The 19435-nt window shown below is 48.8% G+C and overlaps 2 protein-coding genes across 3 annotated transcripts; both read right to left on the reverse strand.

The window, feature by feature from the left end:
• Positions 1-2446: 2446 nt before the first annotated feature.
• On the reverse strand, positions 2447-12994 carry kptn (kaptin (actin binding protein)). Of its 2 annotated transcripts, none has more exons than XM_069186418.1 (12): positions 12641-12994; positions 11358-11440; positions 11062-11146; positions 10866-10920; positions 10546-10624; positions 9944-10017; positions 9064-9170; positions 5394-5495; positions 4914-4977; positions 4502-4637; positions 3300-3485; positions 2447-2925 (listed from the first exon to the last, which is right to left on the reverse strand). In XM_069186418.1, the coding sequence occupies exons 1-12, from the start codon at positions 12849-12851 to the stop codon at positions 2779-2781; spliced, it is 1329 nt and encodes a 442-aa protein (XP_069042519.1). In that variant the 5' UTR covers positions 12852-12994; the 3' UTR covers positions 2447-2778. The 2 variants fall into 2 exon arrangements, with proteins under 2 accessions (XP_069042519.1, XP_069042520.1); XM_069186419.1 differs by having other exon boundaries at positions 4502-4640; positions 12641-12988.
• A 709-nt stretch (positions 12995-13703) lies between these two features.
• On the reverse strand, positions 13704-16648 carry dmac2 (distal membrane arm assembly component 2). The gene is made up of 6 exons (XM_015340654.2): positions 16536-16648; positions 15909-16096; positions 15147-15227; positions 14842-14981; positions 14252-14414; positions 13704-14005 (listed from the first exon to the last, which is right to left on the reverse strand). The coding sequence occupies exons 1-6, from the start codon at positions 16584-16586 to the stop codon at positions 13789-13791; spliced, it is 840 nt and encodes a 279-aa protein (XP_015196140.2). The 5' UTR covers positions 16587-16648; the 3' UTR covers positions 13704-13788.
• Between the last annotated feature and the right edge of the window lie 2787 nt (positions 16649-19435).

Genomic DNA, 19435 nt, shown 5'->3' on the forward strand with positions numbered 1-19435 from the left:
TAGCATTTGCAAAGTATTAATATTGAGTAATGTTAAATATTATCACGTTTTAATTCAAATCACGTTTACCCTGTATAACAAAAGCAAATTTCCCCCATTCCTCCCTCCAAAAAAAAGTAAGGATATTTGTCTGGTTTTGTCCAGTGAAGTTCCCCACAGTGTGAATGTGAACTTTTAGCATCAGGTTCATCAAGATATCCAGACCTAGGTAGGACTAACATCTGTGCTTGATGTTGAGTCAAGACTGTTCATTTTAATAAGGTATGAAATCCACTAATCTTGCTAGCAGATTACAGATGAAAACAGGTGAACACACTGAAATCTAAACATTTAATTTCAAATTTCAAATATGTCCTTGAAACACAAATTATTTAAATGTCTTCCCCCAAAACACATAATAATAGAATAATAGAATAAATAATAGAATTTATTCTGGGCTTTAAAACACTTCTCCACCTATGCAATAAGAGGTGTTACTTATGAGAAACAATTTTAAAAACCCTGTTAAACTATTGGCCTTCGAGTATCAGGGACTGTCGTGCCAGCATCCGATTCATAATTGTTTAAGCCTGACAGGATCGGCTTAGCCATGTGTGGAAGTGTCTGCACACAGAAGAGGCAGTAGGGGTGCATGTGATGTCAGACCTCTACACCAGAACACCGGTAGTTGTCTAATTCTGCTCACAGACACAGCCCCTAGTGATGCAAACACCCTCCCTGTTAGGAATCCTGGTTTCCTGCTGTCATCCAGTGCAATGACTGCCACTCCAGCACAATGTCTGGGATACCTGTCTAGCCAGAAGAAGTAGGTTACCTCAGTCCAGAGTCTCTGGCTCGACTGTCTGTCTGCCCTGAACAACCTCACAACGTAGATCGTCCCTCCTTTCAATCCCTCATTCCATGACTCTCTTCAGTCTCCTTCAGTCCGTTTGCTTCAGGCTCTCTCTCTCTCCCAGTGGATTACTGGATTATCTTCACTCTGCTAATCACATTTCACAGATCTGCTTCCTTCTCTTCCCTTCTCTTGATTGGCCAGCGACCCAGGTGTCTGGTCATCTAACACAGAGAACTACCCTTCTTTCACACACACCCCCTGTGATGTCACAAAAATAGAGCTGTAAATCTCTTCCGCAGTCTCCTGTCTTTATAGCCAAGAGACAAGTTTCAGAGAGGGAACAAGGCCACAAGAATGTGAAATCTGTGATGGTGGCTTAAAACATAATAGGAAATTTTTAGTTCTGTTTGTACCTGCATGTGATTCAATCTAGGGACATATGTGACATTGTGACACAGCCCAGACTGGACCTGTGATCTCTAGAGTATAGGTTTCCAATATGACACAGACTGGACCAGTGATCTCTGGACTGTAGGATTACAATATGACACAGACTGGACCAGTGATCTCTGGACTGTAGGATTACAATAGGACACAGACTGGACCAGTGATCTCTCGATCACAAATGGAGAAGAGACTGCGTACTGTATAAGGAGGCGGCTGAAACCCTGGCAGCATGGTGCCAGGACAACAACCTGTCTCTCTGAACACCTGCAAGACTAAGGGGTTGACCTTGAACTACGGAAAACATCAGAGAGCAGACCACACTCCCATTTACATCAACAGGTCTGCAGTGGAGAGGGTCAGCAGTTTAAAGGTCCTAGGTGTTAACATCACAGAGGACTTAACCTGGTCTCACCACACCAACATCGTGGTCAAAACAGCACGGCAGCGCCTGTTTTTTTTTCTTTAGGCTAAAGAGGTTTGGCATACCGTCACATATCCAAGCCAACTTCTACAGGTGCACTGCTGAGAGTATCCTGACTGGCTGCATCACTGCTGGTATGGGAGCTGCTCCGCCCGGGATCACAGAGTACTGCAGAGGGTGGTGAAGTCAGCACAGCTCATCACCGGCTGCGTGCTACCGGACATCGAGGATATCTACTCTGTTAGATGCCTCAAGAAAGCCAGGTCTATACTCAAGGACCCCAGTCACCCAAACCACAGTCTGTTTTCCCTACTACCGTCTGGAAAACGATACTGAAGCCTACAGACAAAGACCAGCAGATTTCAAAACCGCTTTTTCCCTAGAGCAATAAGACTGCTGGACAGCCAGCCACAGCAGACACCAGCAATTACCCAAACGACCACTGACAGCCAGGCCACTGTGAGGTTTTTGCTTGCCTGAGGTTTTTTATTATTGCGTAATCTTATAAATTGTTATTGTTTAATTGATTGTATTCTTCTTGTAACCTTCTATCAAATTTGGTCCTATCTCTCCTTGGTGAGCTTGCGGAAAATGCATTTCACTGTCGACAACCACCGCTGTGTGCTGTATTGTTGTGCATTGATAAATAAACCTTGATTGATTGATTGGACTATAGGCTTACAATATGGCACAGTGCAGGTCTGGACCAGTTATCTCTGTAGCACAAAATACAGAGGCCTGGGTTAAATTATTATATTTATTACATATACAAGGATTGTAATAAATTAGGATTTTTTGTTAGTTTTAGCACTTACATGGGAGTTAGAAAAACTGGTGCAAATTTTGCACCAGAACAAAATCCTCTAAAGGCATAATGGGGAGTTTAAGGTAGGAATTGTATCAAGCAATGCAGTTTCACAAATGTTGGCAACGTTGATTCAATACACTGTCAAAAAGAACAAAATCTTTACATAAAATACACAAGGAAAGACAGGGGTGAACTGGACTTGACTTGAGCGTTCAGTGCCAGTGCCATGTCAGAGTAAAGTACTAACAACAGCCCACCCCCCATGGGCTACAGAGCAGTGCCTTCCTGGTCCTGGACAGGCTTATCCCTGCTGTCTCCCTCCAGCTGCTCCTGGGGGTCTGATGCAGAGTGTAACAGCACCTCCCTGCTGGCCAGACGCTGCAGCACAAGATCAGCTGTGCGTGTCAGACCGTGCTGGAGACAGGGATGGAAAAGGTTGAGGAAGGAAGAGAGAGAACAGGTGTTACACAAGAAGCGTCTGCAGTGTTCTTGAGTGATCTAAACCGAACTGCTCAGTGCTAGGCAGCTGTGTATAATGCTGTATAATTTTGTACCTACAATGCCCTATCCCCTTCAGTGTGCATAGGTTTAGCTCTGCATTAGCACATTGTTTGCCTTTGGAGTTGAGCGCTGTGCAGTTGTGTGCCTGCAGTGTGTGGATTCCCTTCAGGATCTACAATATGTGGCTAGCGGTATGCAAGACACCAGTCAGGCAGCTCTGTATCTGTGTGGCTATGGGCAGTCTTGTGTAATTTTGTAGCCATGTGCAGCGTGTTGCAGGGGTGTACCTGCAATGTGTGCAGCCCCTTCAGTGTCAGTATGGCCAGCTCTCTCAGTCCATCTCCAGTCAGGTCCAGGTAGGTAAGTGAAAGCAGGGGACTCTGGAAGCTCCGCCTCCATACTAGCTGGAACCGCCCCTCAGTCCCCAGGCCCCTCCCCCTCTCAGGGAGGATGTATTTATAGCAGAGCAGCTCCTGAGAGATGGCAGAGCATGACAGTCACTCCCTGTGAACAGCACTCATGCACACTGGACAGTCATCCCTCTGATAACCCTGCTTCCCTGCAACACCTCTCAGCGAAAACGCAATCCCGACAGTAACACACACACAGCCATTTTCCCCACAGTGAGTCTGGACAACTGGCAGAGCTTCCTGATGCTGGGTGTAAACTTCTTCCCGCAGTACTTAACCGCACACGGGCAGCCTCGACTCGAACAGGTCAGAGGCTGTGCAAAGGCAGGAAGCAGGTCACATGCATGGTCGAGTGTGGAGAGGGCTCAGGGTTTCTGCGCGGGCTTCCTGAGGACCTGTGCAAGATGAATGCAAACTGCTCCGTTGACACAGTGTTCAGCAAGGAAGGGTTCTTACAATGTGCAAAGTTCTGGACGTATGTCTTTATGGAGTCTGCATGTTCTGCAGCGGGCATGTGTTTGATTGCTCCGGGAACTCAGAGTTGCACACGCCTCCCACAGGCTGGCTCGGCCTGACGGGCTTTGGCAACAGTGCGGCTGCCCTCCAGCTGTGTGCTCTCAGTTCCGCTCGTGGCCCAGGATCAGGACGGGCTCTGGCCTGCCGTGTCCTCAGGGGGGACGAGAGGCTCTCTGACAACAGATGGCTGTGTGTCACAGCAGGTGCTGCACCGCGTGTTGCAAAGTGCCCGTTTGCAACTAACGCTGCTCTACTGCGTGGCTTTTCCATTACTTGAGTGTTCAGTTATAATTTCAACACAACGGTACTTGTGTTTGCCATCACACCCTGGGCTTGAGGCGCAGTGTCCATCTGTCTGTGTGGGGAGCTTCACATGCTCCCACACAAGCACAAACTCACACACTCACATGCTCTCACACAAGCACAAACTCACACACTCACATGCTCTCACACAAGCACAAACTCCCATGCTCGCTCTCACAAGCGCGCACGCTCTCTCACACGCGCTCACACGCTTAACACATGCGCTGCTCTCACACACGCGCACGCTCTCACCCTCTCACCTGTCCATAGGTCCCCAGCAGCATCTCCGCCTCACCATCAAAATCAACATCCGTGACGAGAGCACAGAGCACAGCGTCAAACTGCTCGCTGTCCGGCAGGGGGGCTGGATCGCTCAGACCACGGAGCAGCACATCTCTGCTGAAATAGCACACTGACCAGGCACTGATCTGTACAACACAGCACACTGACCAGACATTGATCTGTACAACACAGCACAGCACACTGACCAGACACTGTAACACTCTAACTATCCAGAAGAACACATTTCAATCAATGACTAACTGATGAATAGCACATTTCCAGATCCTCACCACAGGTGTGATAATGACTTACAATAGCAAAGGTTTAATACTGTGCACACTGTTTACCTGAGACCTACTGACCTGGGGGGACTGACAGGACAGCACTCACCTGTACACCACGGCCATCTCAATGGTACTGGTCACCAGCAGACTGTAGTTACTACTGTCTGCTTCTGAAATGCACAATCATTGTAAGAGGTATCAGAGCAGAGCAGAGCAGACACACTGCCACAAGGAGAGACAGTCAGGATGGCAGAGCAAAGGCACAATACTAACCAAAGCTACAAGGTAAGGTCAAACGTACATCACGCACTCTTAATGTAAGGATTTAAAACACAACTTTAACAGTAGTGTTACTTATGGTTTTCCTAACCCTAGCAGTGAGGCAAGTCCCCTCTTAACACAATCTTTAGTATCAGCCACAAACTCAGCTCGATGATAGAAAATACTACTAAAATCCATATATGAAATATTATGCTAACATACACTGACGCTAAAAAGAGACACTTTGAGAGCTGACAGATACAGCTGTAAGATGCATACATGGCTGTTACAGAGACCTTCACCCCATCAGTACTGAAAAACATACCCCTCTCACTGTCTCTCTCTGAGCCTGGTCCAGTCAGACTCGGGAAGAGCAGCACAGTGGAGATGGGGCTGTCGTGCTGGATCCGCCAGCTCTGGAGAACTTCTGGACCACAAAACAACAAGGGCACACAAAGGTCAGCACACTGCTCTGACACTGGAGTGGCTACTGTTCAAACAGGCACACTCGAAGACATTGCTTTACTGTGTTATTTGTGTAGTTGGGTTTATTGTAATTGTACGGCTGTAGCTAGGTAGTATTTTAGTACCAGTGTATTTGTACTATAGTAGGTGTAATGATAGTAATATTTGTGTTTTGTGGCTGTTAGTACAGCTGATAGTTGTAACAGTGTGATTTATGTTAGTGTAACTGTGCTAGTGTAATTAGTGGTACTGAAGGTGTAGGTTTGTACCTGTCTTAGAGTTAATGTGTTGATGTAGCTGTGTTGGTGTTTTTGTGTGGTGTATCACTGTGTGACTGTGTGAGTGTAGCTGCGTTGGTGTCACTGTGTGCGAGTGTCACTGTGTGAGTGTAGCTGCGTTGGTGTCACTGTGCGCGAGTGGAGTTGTGTGAGTGTAGCTGCGTTGGTGTCACTGTGCGCGAGTGTAATTGTGTGAGTGTAGCTGCGTTGTTGTCACTGTGCGCGAGTGTAATTGTGTGAGTGTAGCTGCGTTGGTGTCACTGTGCGCGAGTGGAGTTGTGTGAGTGTAGCTGCGTTGGTGTCACTGTGCGCGAGTGTAATTGTGTGAGTGTAGCTGCGTTGGTGTCACTGTGTGTGAGTGGAGTTGCGTGAGTGTAGCTGCGTTGGTGTCACTGTGCGCGAGTGGAGTTGTGTGAGTGTAGCTGCGTTGGTGTCACTGTGCGCGAGTGTAATTGTGTGAGTGTAGCTGCGTTGGTGTCACTGTGCGCGAGTGGAGTTGTGTGAGTGTAGCTGCGTTGGTGTCACTGTGCGCGAGTGGAGTTGTGTGAGTGTAGCTGCGTTGGTGTCACTGTGTGTGAGTGGAGTTGTGTGAGTGTAGCTGCGTTGGTGTCACTGTGTGTGAGTGGAGTTGCGTGAGTGTAGCTGCGTTGGTGTCACTGTGTGTGAGTGGAGTTGCGTGAGTGTAGCTGCGTTGGTGTCACTGTGTGCGAGTGGAGTTGCGTGAGTGTAGCTGCGTTGGTGTCACTGTGCGCGAGTGTAATTGTGTGAGTGTAGCTGCGTTGGTGTCACTGTGCGCGAGTGTAATTGTGTGAGTGTAGCTGCGTTGGTGTCACTGTGCGCGAGTGTAATTGTGTGAGTGTAGCTGCGTTGGTGTCACTGTGCGCGAGTGTAATTGTGTGAGTGTAGCTGCGTTGGTGTCACTGTGTGTGAGTGGAGTTGCGTGAGTGTAGCTGCGTTGGTGTCACTGTGTGTGAGTGGAGTTGCGTGAGTGTAGCTGCGTTGGTGTCACTGTGCGCGAGTGGAGTTGTGTGAGTGTAGCTGCGTTGGTGTCACTGTGCGCGAGTGGAGTTGTGTGAGTGTAGCTGCGTTGGTGTCACTGTGCGCGAGTGGAGTTGTGTGAGTGTAGCTGCGTTGGTGTCACTGTGCGCGAGTGGAGTTGTGTGAGTGTAGCTGCGTTGGTGTCACTGTGTGTGAGTGGAGTTGTGTGAGTGTAGCTGCGTTGGTGTCACTGTGTGCGAGTGTAATTGTGTGAGTGTAGCTGCGTTGGTGTCACTGTGTGTGAGTGGAGTTGTGTGAGTGTAGCTGCGTTGGTGTCACTGTGTGTGAGTGGAGTTGTGTGAGTGTAGCTGCGTTGGTGTCACTGTGTGTGAGTGGAGTTGCGTGAGTGTAGCTGCGTTGGTGTCACTGTGTGCGAGTGGAGTTGCGTGAGTGTAGCTGCGTTGGTGTCACTGTGTGTGAGTGGAGTTGCGTGAGTGTAGCTGCGTTGGTGTCACTGTGTGCGAGTGTAATTGTGTGAGTGTAGCTGCGTTGGTGTCACTGTGCGCGAGTGTAATTGTGTGAGTGTAGCTGCGTTGGTGTCACTGTGTGCGAGTGGAGTTGCGTGAGTGTAGCTGCGTTGGTGTCACTGTGTGCGAGTGTAATTGTGTGAGTGTAGCTGCGTTGGTGTCACTGTGCGCGAGTGTAATTGTGTGAGTGTAGCTGCGTTGGTGTCACTGTGTGTGAGTGGAGTTGTGTGAGTGTAGCTGCGTTGGTGTCACTGTGTGCGAGTGGAGTTGCGTGAGTGTAGCTGCGTTGGTGTCACTGTGTGTGAGTGGAGTTGCGTGAGTGTAGCTGCGTTGGTGTCACTGTGCGCGAGTGGAGTTGTGTGAGTGTAGCTGCGTTGGTGTCACTGTGCGCGAGTGTAATTGTGTGAGTGTAGCTGCGTTGGTGTCACTGTGCGCGAGTGGAGTTGTGTGAGTGTAGCTGCGTTGGTGTCACTGTGCGCGAGTGGAGTTGTGTGAGTGTAGCTGCGTTGGTGTCACTGTGTGTGAGTGGAGTTGTGTGAGTGTAGCTGCGTTGGCGTCACTGTGCGCGAGTGGAGTTGCGTGAGTGTAGCTGCGTTGGTGTCACTGTGTGCGAGTGGGGTTGCGTGAGTGTAGCTGCGTTGGTGTCACTGTGTGCGAGTGGAGTTGTGTGAGTGTAGCTGCGTTGGTGTCACTGTGCGCGAGTGTAATTGTGTGAGTGTAGCTGCGTTGGTGTCACTGTGTGCGAGTGTAATTGTGTGAGTGTAGCTGCGTTGGTGTCACTGTGCGCGAGTGTAATTGTGTGAGTGTAGCTGCGTTGGTGTCACTGTGTGTGAGTGGAGTTGTGTGAGTGTAGCTGCGTTGGTGTCACTGTGTGTGAGTGGAGTTGTGTGAGTGTAGCTGCGTTGGTGTCACTGTGCGCGAGTGGAGTTGTGTGAGTGTAGCTGCGTTGGTGTCACTGTGTGTGAGTGGAGTTGTGTGAGTGTAGCTGCGTTGGCGTCACTGTGCGCGAGTGGAGTTGCGTGAGTGTAGCTGCGTTGGTGTCACTGTGTGCGAGTGGGGTTGCGTGAGTGTAGCTGCGTTGGTGTCACTGTGTGCGAGTGGAGTTGTGTGAGTGTAGCTGCGTTGGTGTCACTGTGCGCGAGTGTAATTGTGTGAGTGTAGCTGCGTTGGTGTCACTGTGTGCGAGTGTAATTGTGTGAGTGTAGCTGCGTTGGTGTCACTGTGCGCGAGTGTAATTGTGTGAGTGTAGCTGCGTTGGTGTCACTGTGTGTGAGTGGAGTTGTGTGAGTGTAGCTGCGTTGGTGTCACTGTGTGTGAGTGGAGTTGTGTGAGTGTAGCTGCGTTGGTGTCACTGTGTGTGAGTGGAGTTGTGTGAGTGTAGCTGCGTTGGTGTCACTGTGCGCGAGTGGAGTTGTGTGAGTGTAGCTGCGTTGGTGTCACTGTGTGTGAGTGGAGTTGTGTGAGTGTAGCTGCGTTGGTGTCACTGTGCGCGAGTGGAGTTGTGTGAGTGTAGCTGCGTTGGTGTCACTGTGCGTGAGTGGAGTTGTGTGAGTGTAGCTGCGTTGGTGTCACTGTGCGCGAGTGTAATTGTGTGAGTGTAGCTGCGTTGGTGTCACTGTGTGTGAGTGGAGTTGTGTGAGTGTAGCTGCGTTGGTGTCACTGTGCGTGAGTGGAGTTGTGTGAGTGTAGCTGCGTTGGTGTCACTGTGTGCGAGTGGAGCTGTTGAGTTGTGCAGCAGGAGACTCACCAGTCCGGCACTGGTCCACCAGCGCCACGCCCACACAGCCATTCTGGCAGCCGAAGGCCGAGAGGCGCAGAGAGCCCCCGACATTGACCACATCCATCCACAGCACGCTGAGGGCGAGAACGTGGATCAGAAGAGCAGAGTCTGCCCTGCAGGCCGAGCTCACCAGGCCCTGGGCAAGGCTGGGCTCACACACTCAGCAGTACAGGGATGGGAGGAGTGTTAGTGGACCAGCTGGTGGCGCTCTTCCCAAACCAGTGCCCAGCCTGGTGACCAGGGACACAGAGCTATAAGAGGCACCATCCTTCAGATGAGATACTAACCTGAGGTCCCGACTGGCTAAATCAAAGATCCATTGGCACGGTTTCTAAGAGCAGGGAAGTCAGACCTGGTGTCTTGGTTCAAGTCCACTCTGGGATACAGCCTGACCTCCCCGAGTTCAGCAGGTGAAGTGATTCCTCTCTCCTCTCTGTCCCCCCTTTGCTGCAGGGCTGCAGGTAAATAACAGCTGCCCCGTGTCACCCATGTGTGCCTGTACTGCAGCACTGCAGTGGTGGGTGAAGTAGGTCCCCTCCTATATAGGAGCACTCAGGGATCCGATTCAATTCATTACTATTGCAATTGGTAATCAATATAAGTGTAATTAGTATTAGTATTGAATAATTAATTAAATGTGTAATGTAACAGCATCCTGAGAAGCTCTTACACAGTGAGGCAATTGGAGACAGAGCCTTTATACCTCGCCTGTACACCATTACCAAATCAAATACATACACAATACACAGACACAGACACACACGACAGTCACACACAATACACAGACAAGGACACATGCACACAGACACACGCACACAGGCACACACACATGAATACACATACTGACTTGCTGGGCAGCTCCTGTAGCTCAGGGAACAGTCGTTCCACAGGCTGCTCCTCAAACTGGTGCAGAGACACATTCTGTGTAGAAAGACAGAAAGGACAGCTGTCACTCAGCTACCAGCTGCATTACTAAATCACACAAACTCCAGTCCTGTTGTACAAGAGGTGCACTATTCCTGCTCCAGAGGGGCAGTGTAATTCTCATTCTTTCTGAGAAGGTGACATGGATAGGGATCAAGTGCTACTGATGCTTGTGATCTACTATTGTAGATTGTACTATTTTAGATCACTATCAGTGTGTGGTTAGTGCACCAGTGCAACAGTGTCAGGGTGGGGTGAGTGCACCAGTGCAACAGTGTCAGTGTGGGGTGAGTGCACCAGTGCAACAGTGTCAGGGTGGGGTGAGTGTACCAGTGCTTCAGAATCAGTGTGTGGTGAGTGCGGCAGTGCAACAGTGTCAGTGTGTGGCGAGTGCACCAGTGCTTCAGTGTTGGCGTGTGGCGAGTGCACCAGTGTACCAGTACTTTAGTGTCGGTGTGGGATGAGTGTATCTACAATGAGATGTCAGCAGGTCACGAGGCAGCAGTGCGAGATCAGTCCGCTCACCTCTTTGTACAGATGGATTCTCTGATCATGCCCACTGAGCAGAAACACTGTCTCGCTGTCGCTGCCTGAGCACTGCACTCTGAGAAGCGGAGGGCGGGGGAAAGGGGAACATCTTGTTAGTACAAGACTCCTTTCTCATACAGACTAGCAACGGCAAAACAGGCTCACATCACCCTCCGTCTCCTTTCCTCTCTCTCCTTCTTTTTTCCTCCTCCTGATCTTCTTTCTTTTCCCTTCCTCTCCTCTTTCACTTCCCTCCCTCCTTCTCCCTATTCACTGCCCTCCTTCCTTCTCTCCTCCTGCGGTCTTTCAGGACTCACTCGGAGTGGTACAGCTGAAAGGGTGTGAACTGCAGCTCCAGGTTCAGGCAGCTCTCTGTGGGGAGGACAGAGAGACATCTGTGTCACACAGACGTCACCAGCACATGGGACAGGCAGGCTAGCAGACAGACACAACACTAACATACAGAAAAAGAGAAGGCTCTAGCATGTGCTATGTGAGAGGTGTCAGACTCACGTGCAATGGACTCCAGGTTGAACTCTGACCCTGGCTCATAGTCACAGTAGATGTTTAGGAAAGGACTGGCCTTATCCCCAGAGTCCTGCCAGAGGCACAGAAGAAGAGGAAGAAGAGGCAGAGAGAGAGCAAGTTTATCAGACAGATACTAACTGCACACTACTGCACAACAGCAATGTTTCAGGAGAGAGAGTGAGAGGGAAAGAGAGGGAGGGAGATAAGGAGAGCACAGAGAGAAGGGTGGAGGAAGGAGAGGAGCAGGGAGAGAGCGCGAGAGGGGGTGGCAGGGTTCTGACCTTGATAAAGGTAATACCCACGACCAGCCCTCTCTTGGGCGGAGACCTCAGGAAGGAGTCAATCGAGACAATCTCTGCATCCACTGGACAAAAAGACAGTACAGTGTTCCATTATTACTTACACAATATACTGCATGAACTTCTCTAGGCATCAGATTTGGACATGTTCACCAATCCAAAAAGTAGGATTGGGAAACAATAAAGACCAGTGATTAAAGCCCACGGAAGAGAATGACATTCAATAAGGCTTGGTTACAACTTTTGATCGGACCGACTCTAAATAAAAAACTCTCCCTGGGTACTCAGCTGAGCATCCCCGCGACCTACAGATGCAGCCGTTCAAAATGCACGGTACAACTCCGTACCGCGCGAAATTACCGGGGTGAATTGTGGGTACGTGATTAGCTGGCCAAAATGAGCGACAGGGGCACTCGTGATGCATTGGTTGTTAGTGAAATGATTTAATCATTTAATCTCTTTATTGTGCATGTTTTAATCCACTTAGTATTGAATATTTATATGGAATTTTACAACTAAAGGGAAAATTTAGTAGCTGAGCATAAGAAGAAGAGGAGCATAACGCACCTGAAGCTCATAAATGATATTAATTTAGAGACATAAACATATTATGTAAACTGTCTATGGCTGGTATTGGTAGTTTAAACAAAAAATACACACCAGTATTCCACTTTCTTCCTAGCAAAGTCTTTCATTCGCTTACATACTGTGGTTATTTTGGAAAAGTGTTTACATGCTCCTTCTGACTATATTAAGTTTATATACTTCATAAAAAGTTATAATGTTTTAAACATTTATGAGAATACAGCACTGAATACTTTAATTTACAACACATTAAAGACATTTTTCCAAGAAAGCTTAGCCTTTGTCACTAATGAAACCACTAAATAAAGACATGAATATAGAAATGCCTACTTTACAAACTGCAATGTCTATTGCTACAATATTGACAGCAATGTACTGTGTGACAATATCACACACTAACACTGCCACACACTGTAACTCACTATCACACACTAACACTGTCATACACTGCAATTCAGCATCGCACACACTGTAACTCACTACCACAGTGTATCACAGCATCACACACTCTTTAACAGCTACACACCATAGCGCAGCATCACACACTTAGCAAGGTTTACTGAACTGGTGCACTAATACACTCGCCACACATTGGCACTGAAGCACTGTAGCGCAGACCTTAAAAGTACAATCAACAGAGCCACACGCTGTCCGACAGCACTGCTGACAGACAGGCTTACCCGGTATATAAGTGAACTGCACTTCCTTGGCAACGGGACGGATTTTCTGTCGGAGGTCCTGATACTTGAAACAGACGACTTTGCCTTTAAGAGTGGCGGCAAGCAGCTCTTGCTCGCCGGCGCGGCACAGCCCGTAGATGTTACTTTGAGAAGAAAACCGACTGAAACTGTCTTCCGCGAAGGGGCAGGTGCCCTCCACCTCCGCCTGCATTGCCCAGTGCACTGCACACAGCCACCCCCGGACGCGTACACGGGCGGTCGCCCCACAATGGTGCGAGGACGAGCAGCTGCCGTGCTCAGGAAAGGCCGCAGTCCGGACTATTGAAGGCCTCAAAACAAAGGGGAGGGGCCTGCACGGAGGCGGGCCAATCGCTGGGAACTTCCGGAGTCTTGACTAATCGGACGTGCACAGGCGCGTCTTTAAAGAGCCTATTGACGCTACAGTACATTTTTAGAAGCAGCGTGGAATAACCATTTGAAAGCCGATTTTAAATCACGCGGTTTCATTTGGGCGCTCAAAGCCCACTTTCAACGGGAGAAGTCTTACGAAACCCAGTGAAAATCGCAAATATCCGTTTTACCAACATGGTACAGTTACAGTAACTTAATTCAGCTGTCAGCAGCGTTTATTACACCAAAGGAACATTAGCGCTCTTATTTTACTCACACACAAGGAAGTATTTTACAAAAACACATCTAGATTTTAGGTAGATATTACAAAATCACAATTACCACGCAATTCATTTTTAATATTTCCTACTTTTATTGGTAATTTTGTAAATAGAAACAGTGTCCAAGTGCCATGAATGGCCTTCAGGCGGTCTCAGTCAGGTAGTACAGGGACCAACACATCCACCACAAGCACCAACACGTGTGTGTCTGTCAGTTTGTGTTTGTGTATCAGAGTGTCAGTAGTCAGTATGTTTATGTGCTTGAGTATCTGTGTCAGTCAGCCTGTGGGCCTAGTTCTGTGTGTCTGTTATCAGTCAGCCTGTGGGCTTGAGTATCTGTCAGTGTGACACACTGAGTATCTGTATCTGTCAGTGTGACACACTGAGTATCTGTATCTGTCAGTGTGTGCTTGTGTCTCTGTGTGTCAGTGTGTGCTTGTGTCTCTGTGTGTCAGTGTGTGCTTGTGTCTCTGTGTGTCAGTGTGTGCTTGTGTCTCTGTGTGTCAGTGCATCACGGTGTGAGGCGGTGTCTCTCTCTGCGTCTGTCTCTGTGCCCTGTGGATCTGTGTGTCTGAGCCCCTGGTTGTATTCTATGCCAGCAACGTGACAGTCAGGCAGCACCTCCTCCAGCAGGATCCTCACCAGCCCCGGGTTTGAGCTTGCAGGGAGAGAGAGTTCCAGCCTGCGCAGGTTCCTGAGTGCAGGAAAGAGGGGAGGAGAGGTTGAGTGAAAGAGTGAGGGAGGAATAAAGCGCTCTCCAGTGACTGAACACTAACACTGCAATCAGGTGCCCAGTGCGCAGCAGTCTGATCCATTTCAGGTTTTACCAGCTGCAGGGCTCTAGTGCAGATTCCTAGGCAACAATGCAGGTGGTCAAATCTGACAGGGAAAGGCGTGAACCGAAGGCTAAACTGCAGCAGGAAGAGGAGAGGTGCGTTACCGGAGGTGGTGCAGTGAGGCCAGTGCTCCCTCGGTGACATTCGGGCAGCCGGAGAGATTCAGCTCCTCCAGGGAATCCCGGAAAACATAGAGGCGAGAGAGGAACCAGCCGTCCACCTTCGGGCAGCCAGAGAGAGACAGAGTGCGCAGTCCCGACTGGCTCACTGAGAGAGAGACAGGGGCAGGGGTTAGTGTGCACACTGCACAGTGATGTAACTAACACTGCGCTGGGGCACAGAGAGGGATACTGTACAAACACACCACCTTACCCACTGTACACTGGCACTGAGCGTGAGGTGGAGAGACAGTCTGATCTCACTGTCTCCCTCACCCCTCTCTCAATTCCACCCAGTCCTCTGTCTGACCTGTCAGTCTCCCTCACCCCTCTCTCAATTCCACCCAGTCCTCTGTCTGACCTGTCAGTCTCCCTCACCCCTCTCTCAATTCTAAGCTGCTGCAGGAAGTGCTTCAGCACACCCTGAAGCAGACAGAGCTGCAGCAGGCTGTACATCAACATCGACAGTGGGGCTTTTCTTACAGCACTGTCTGCTCTATGTGCTCTGCTTCCTGGACAAGAATCCCCTCTCCTACCCAGGTAGTCCAGCCCATCGTAGTCAATGAGGGTTCCGCTGGCGTCCACCCCATCAACCGGGAGCTCGACCATCTTGAGCATGTTCTTGCTGATGCGCCCTCTGGAGTCCTGCCTGAACCACTCCGAGTGCCCTGCAAATCTGGGGGAGACACAGATCTAGACTTACAAGCGAAACCACTTCAAGAGAAAAAGACACTCAAAGACACTGACTGACGGAATGAAACGCTCTGACAGAAACACACGCATTGAAAGAAGGAGACTGTCCACACACTGACACGGACAGCCAGTACCCCCAGTCCAGTACCTGACACTCCCTCCCAGACGGAGGATGTAGAAGGTGGCAATCATATTGTCTCCGTACAGCCCCAGAGTGGACCCATAGTAACTGAGAGAGAGAAGAGCAATTAATACTCACACACAACTGTGACCATTTGAGCACAGAATGTGTATAATTGGAATATCATTTCAGTACAGCTGGGCATGTAGTTAAATGTGACCCAGCATGCACAGTGTGATTAGAATGTGTGTCAGGGTGTGTTGTGTGTGTGTAGTCGAGTACAGTGTGATTGGAATGTGTGTCAGGGTGTGTTGTGTGTGTAGTCGAGTACAGTGTGATTAGAATGTGTGTCAGGGTGTGTTGTGTGTGTAGTCGAGTACAGTGTGATTGGAATGTGTGTCAGGGTGTGTTGTGTGTGTAGTCGAGTACAGTGTGATTGGAATGTGTGTCAGGGTGTGTTGTGTGTGTAGTCGAGTACAGTGTGATTAGAATGTGTGTCAGGGTGTTCTGTGTGTGTAGTGGAGTACAGTGTGATTGGAATGTGTGTCAGGGTGTGTTGTGTGTGTAGTGGAGTACAGTGTGATTGGAATGTGTGTCAGGGTGTGTTGTGTGTGTAGTGGAGTACAGTGTGATTAGAATGTGTGTCAGGGTGTGTTGTGTGTAGTCGAGTACAGTGTGATTAGAATGTGTGTCAGGGTGTGTTGTGTGTGTAGTCGAGTACAGTGTGATTAGAATGTGTGTCAGGGTGTGTTGTGTGTGTAGTCGAGTACAGTGTGAGTACATTGTTACCTGAACTTCTGCATCCAGCTCCTGAAGGCAGAGGTCCTTTCCACCAGCCACTCAACGTCATTGAAGTACTTGGATAGGAAGACGACGGCTCTGGTCTTGAGAGGGGATGGGGGTGGGGGTGGGGTGGAGACAGGCGAGGAGCTGCAGCATCGCTTGGCAACAGCTCCTACACACCCCTTTGACCATGACTGAAAGGCGACAACACAGCAAAGTCAAGCAAATGCACTGTCTGGGCTGACTGAATGGCAGAGAGACGGGTCCCCCAGCCGGACAACAGGGAAATGACCGATGAGCACACTGCCAGCTGGAGCAAGGGACTGAGTGAGCCTCAAGTTACCTCTGAAACGGTGTTGGAGTGTACAGTGAACACCTGACTGTACACTCCAGGCCAGCCAGTGCTGTCCTAGCTTGGGCAAGATCGTGGGGAAAACACGCTCACACTGGGAAACGACAAACAATTCAAAACACTAAATTTCCAATTACAAGAAGCACCGAGGCTGTCAGAACACGAACGTCAACACAAGTTGGTTACAGGACAATTGTTAGCTGTTGAAGAAAACGAACAGCGAAGCTAGACGGAGACCAACATACGCGTTTGTAAATGTTTTACTGCTAAGAGAAACTTACCTTTATTCCTATTAGTCTGAAGGGTGAATTCACCAGCAAGGAAACGGCCATCTCTGTTGTCTCAGGTGACCCCTCCTCCTACGGGTCTCCGTACAGGACAAACTGCACCGCCGTTCCTGCGCGGACAGAGACCGCGCGCTGTGCTTTCACAGGGCAGCAACACGGAGGTACAGCGGTAGTACTGCGATAGGGCGGAGCGACGTCCTGACTGCCTGCCTCATTCTTCAGCTTTCTCAACGCATTTGACTAATACTGGAGACAAAAAGCCAAAAAAAAAAAAAACATGAAATCTTAAAATTTGTAATAATTGGAATGGTCTGTTTCTGTATGTATATTAGAGAAATTACAGAACAGCACTCTAGGAAAGACTGACCATGGACAGCTAGTACTACAGTTAATCCTGTCATTGCTGTACTGCTGTATTTTAATGCAGAGCAATTGAAAATGTGCTGCTGTAAAAATGATAGTTGTCAGGAGTGAGATGATCTGTACATCTTTCTCCAGGTTAGGGGTCACTGCCTCCTTATTTCAGTGGGGACAGTGGGTGCCCGCAGTTCTGTGTCCGCGGGGTGCTCACAGTTTCAGGGTCTCCTCACGAGATCCGGAGTGCTAATGGGTGTGTAAAGGGCCTGTCGCTGCCCAGGCCTGGAAAATCGCCACCCCGTGTCCGAGTGCGCCACGCTGTCACGGTTGACGATGCTACACCAGTGGTTCACCGGTGTTCACGCGTTATACCGTGTGGTAAAGTAGTGTAACAACCGCGGGCTTTGATAGGGAATGGAGCCAGGCCTAGCACTCAGGGAATGGGGTTGAACAACAGATTTAATAACTCGATCCGGGGAAAGGTACACACACAGGGACAGGGGTTACAGCGCAGCACCTACACTACCGCACACCACACTCACGAAGGGGAGGGGCCGTCTCCCAGACCCCGCCCCACTACACGCAGCCCCGCCCCCCGTGGCTGTTCTCAGCCCTAGAGCGCCCCGCGCGGAGCTACAGTATGGCGAAATCGTAGCCAGAGGTTTTCAAAAACACACAGAAAGCACAACTTGACGAAATAAACGCATGGTGTAAGCATGTTTACACAATCTGCAAATTAGAAATCAGAACACTGTGCTCGTTGACTATCTGTCACGCTCCGTAAATTTTCGCAACGAGCGATCCGTTGATCAGCCTGTAGTGTCATGCGTAGGAATGATAATCCGGAGGCGTATATATGTTTAACAGGCTTTAATAACGTAAATGTATAAATAACACTGATCGCTAAATGGACTGAACAACATAGAGACACAGACCGCTCTCCCGCCTCTCTCTCCTGACCACTGTGATCTAATAAAATAGTGCCATCACAACACACAGCCTAGGTTCACAAATTCTGTTCTATCCTCCTTATCTTGTTTCTCTTCCTCTGACCCTAGAGGACAAAATACATTTGCTTAATAGTGCTCTTTTATCTACCCTCGACACCTTTGCTCCTCTAAAAACTCAAACCATCTCTTTCTCACTGTGCCCCCTGGCACACTGGCCATCTGCGATCAACGAAGACAGTCTCCCAGTCACTTCAGCGTAGGTGGCATCTTCCTGGCCTGAACGTACATGATCAGGCTTGGAGAGATTACTTGTCTGGATATAAGGATATGATAGAGTCTGCTAGATCCAGCTGCTTCTCTCACATCATTGAGAATAACCATAACAACCCCAGACATCTCTTCTCCACCATCAACAGTTTTCTAAAGCCAAACAGCCCCACCACATTACCTGCCTCATCGCAACTTTGCAACACATTCTTTAGCTCCAAGATCGACAACATCCGGCATCACATTCTCTCCACAACGCATATCATTTCCACACCTCCTCCCTGCTTGTCCAACTTTTAACACTGTAGCCCATGACATCTTACTTTCTCGTCCTGAGACCGTTTGGAGTTTCTGACACTGCTCTCAAATGGTTCAAGTCTTTCCTCACTGATCCCTGTCACTTTGTCTCTCTTGGTGGACTTAGGTCTGAAATTGGTCTCGTTAAGTCTGGTGTTCCTTAGGGATTGATACTGGGCCCCTTTTCAGCATTTACATGTTTCCACATGGTCAGCTTTTAAGATCACATGGCCTCAACTATCGTTTCTATGCAGACCATACTCAAATCTACATCTCTTCATATATAATCGTATTGCATCTCCGACGTAAAAACATGGATGACTCAAAATCTCCTTCATCTAAACTGGCAAGACTGAAGTTGTGCTTATTGGCCCGTCTACACTCTATGGGTGACAGGGCCTTCTCCTGTTATGCACCAAAGCTCTGAATCTCTCTCCCCAAGGATATCAGAGAGTCACCTTCTCTAAACTCCTTCAAATCCAGACTCCAAACGTTCTTCTTTAGAAGAGCCTTTACTGAACTGGTTTTGCTTTTTACCCTTCTGCTCCTACTGTATTAAGTAACCCCATCTACTGTCTCCTTTCACTGTGTATTCTAATCGTGCATATATTGTGTATTTTTTATTGTTATCACACACTGTCACACACTGTCTCTCAGTATCACACACTAATATTGTCACACACCGTCTCTCACTATCACACACTGTCTCTCAGTATCACACACTAATATTGTCACACACTGTCTCTCACTATCACACACTAACACTATCACACACTGTATCTCAGTGTGTTGTTGTTGTCATTCTATAAAGCGCTTTGAGGAGCTGCCTTTAAAGGTGCTATATAAAATAAAGTTATTTATTATTGATACACTTTCAACTGTGCGTCTTCACAAGGAAACTGAGGCTCAAAGCCTTGTCAAAAGGTCTTGCATACCTTCAGAGATGTACTGCAGATTTCAAAACATGTTCTTTGATTACAATATAATCACTGGCACAACAGACAGAAAATAACTGCACCAAAC

The sequence above is a fragment of the Lepisosteus oculatus genome, chromosome 3 (genome assembly GCF_040954835.1).
Source record: "Lepisosteus oculatus isolate fLepOcu1 chromosome 3, fLepOcu1.hap2, whole genome shotgun sequence".
In the NCBI taxonomy this organism is placed as follows: domain Eukaryota; kingdom Metazoa; phylum Chordata; class Actinopteri; order Semionotiformes; family Lepisosteidae; genus Lepisosteus; species Lepisosteus oculatus.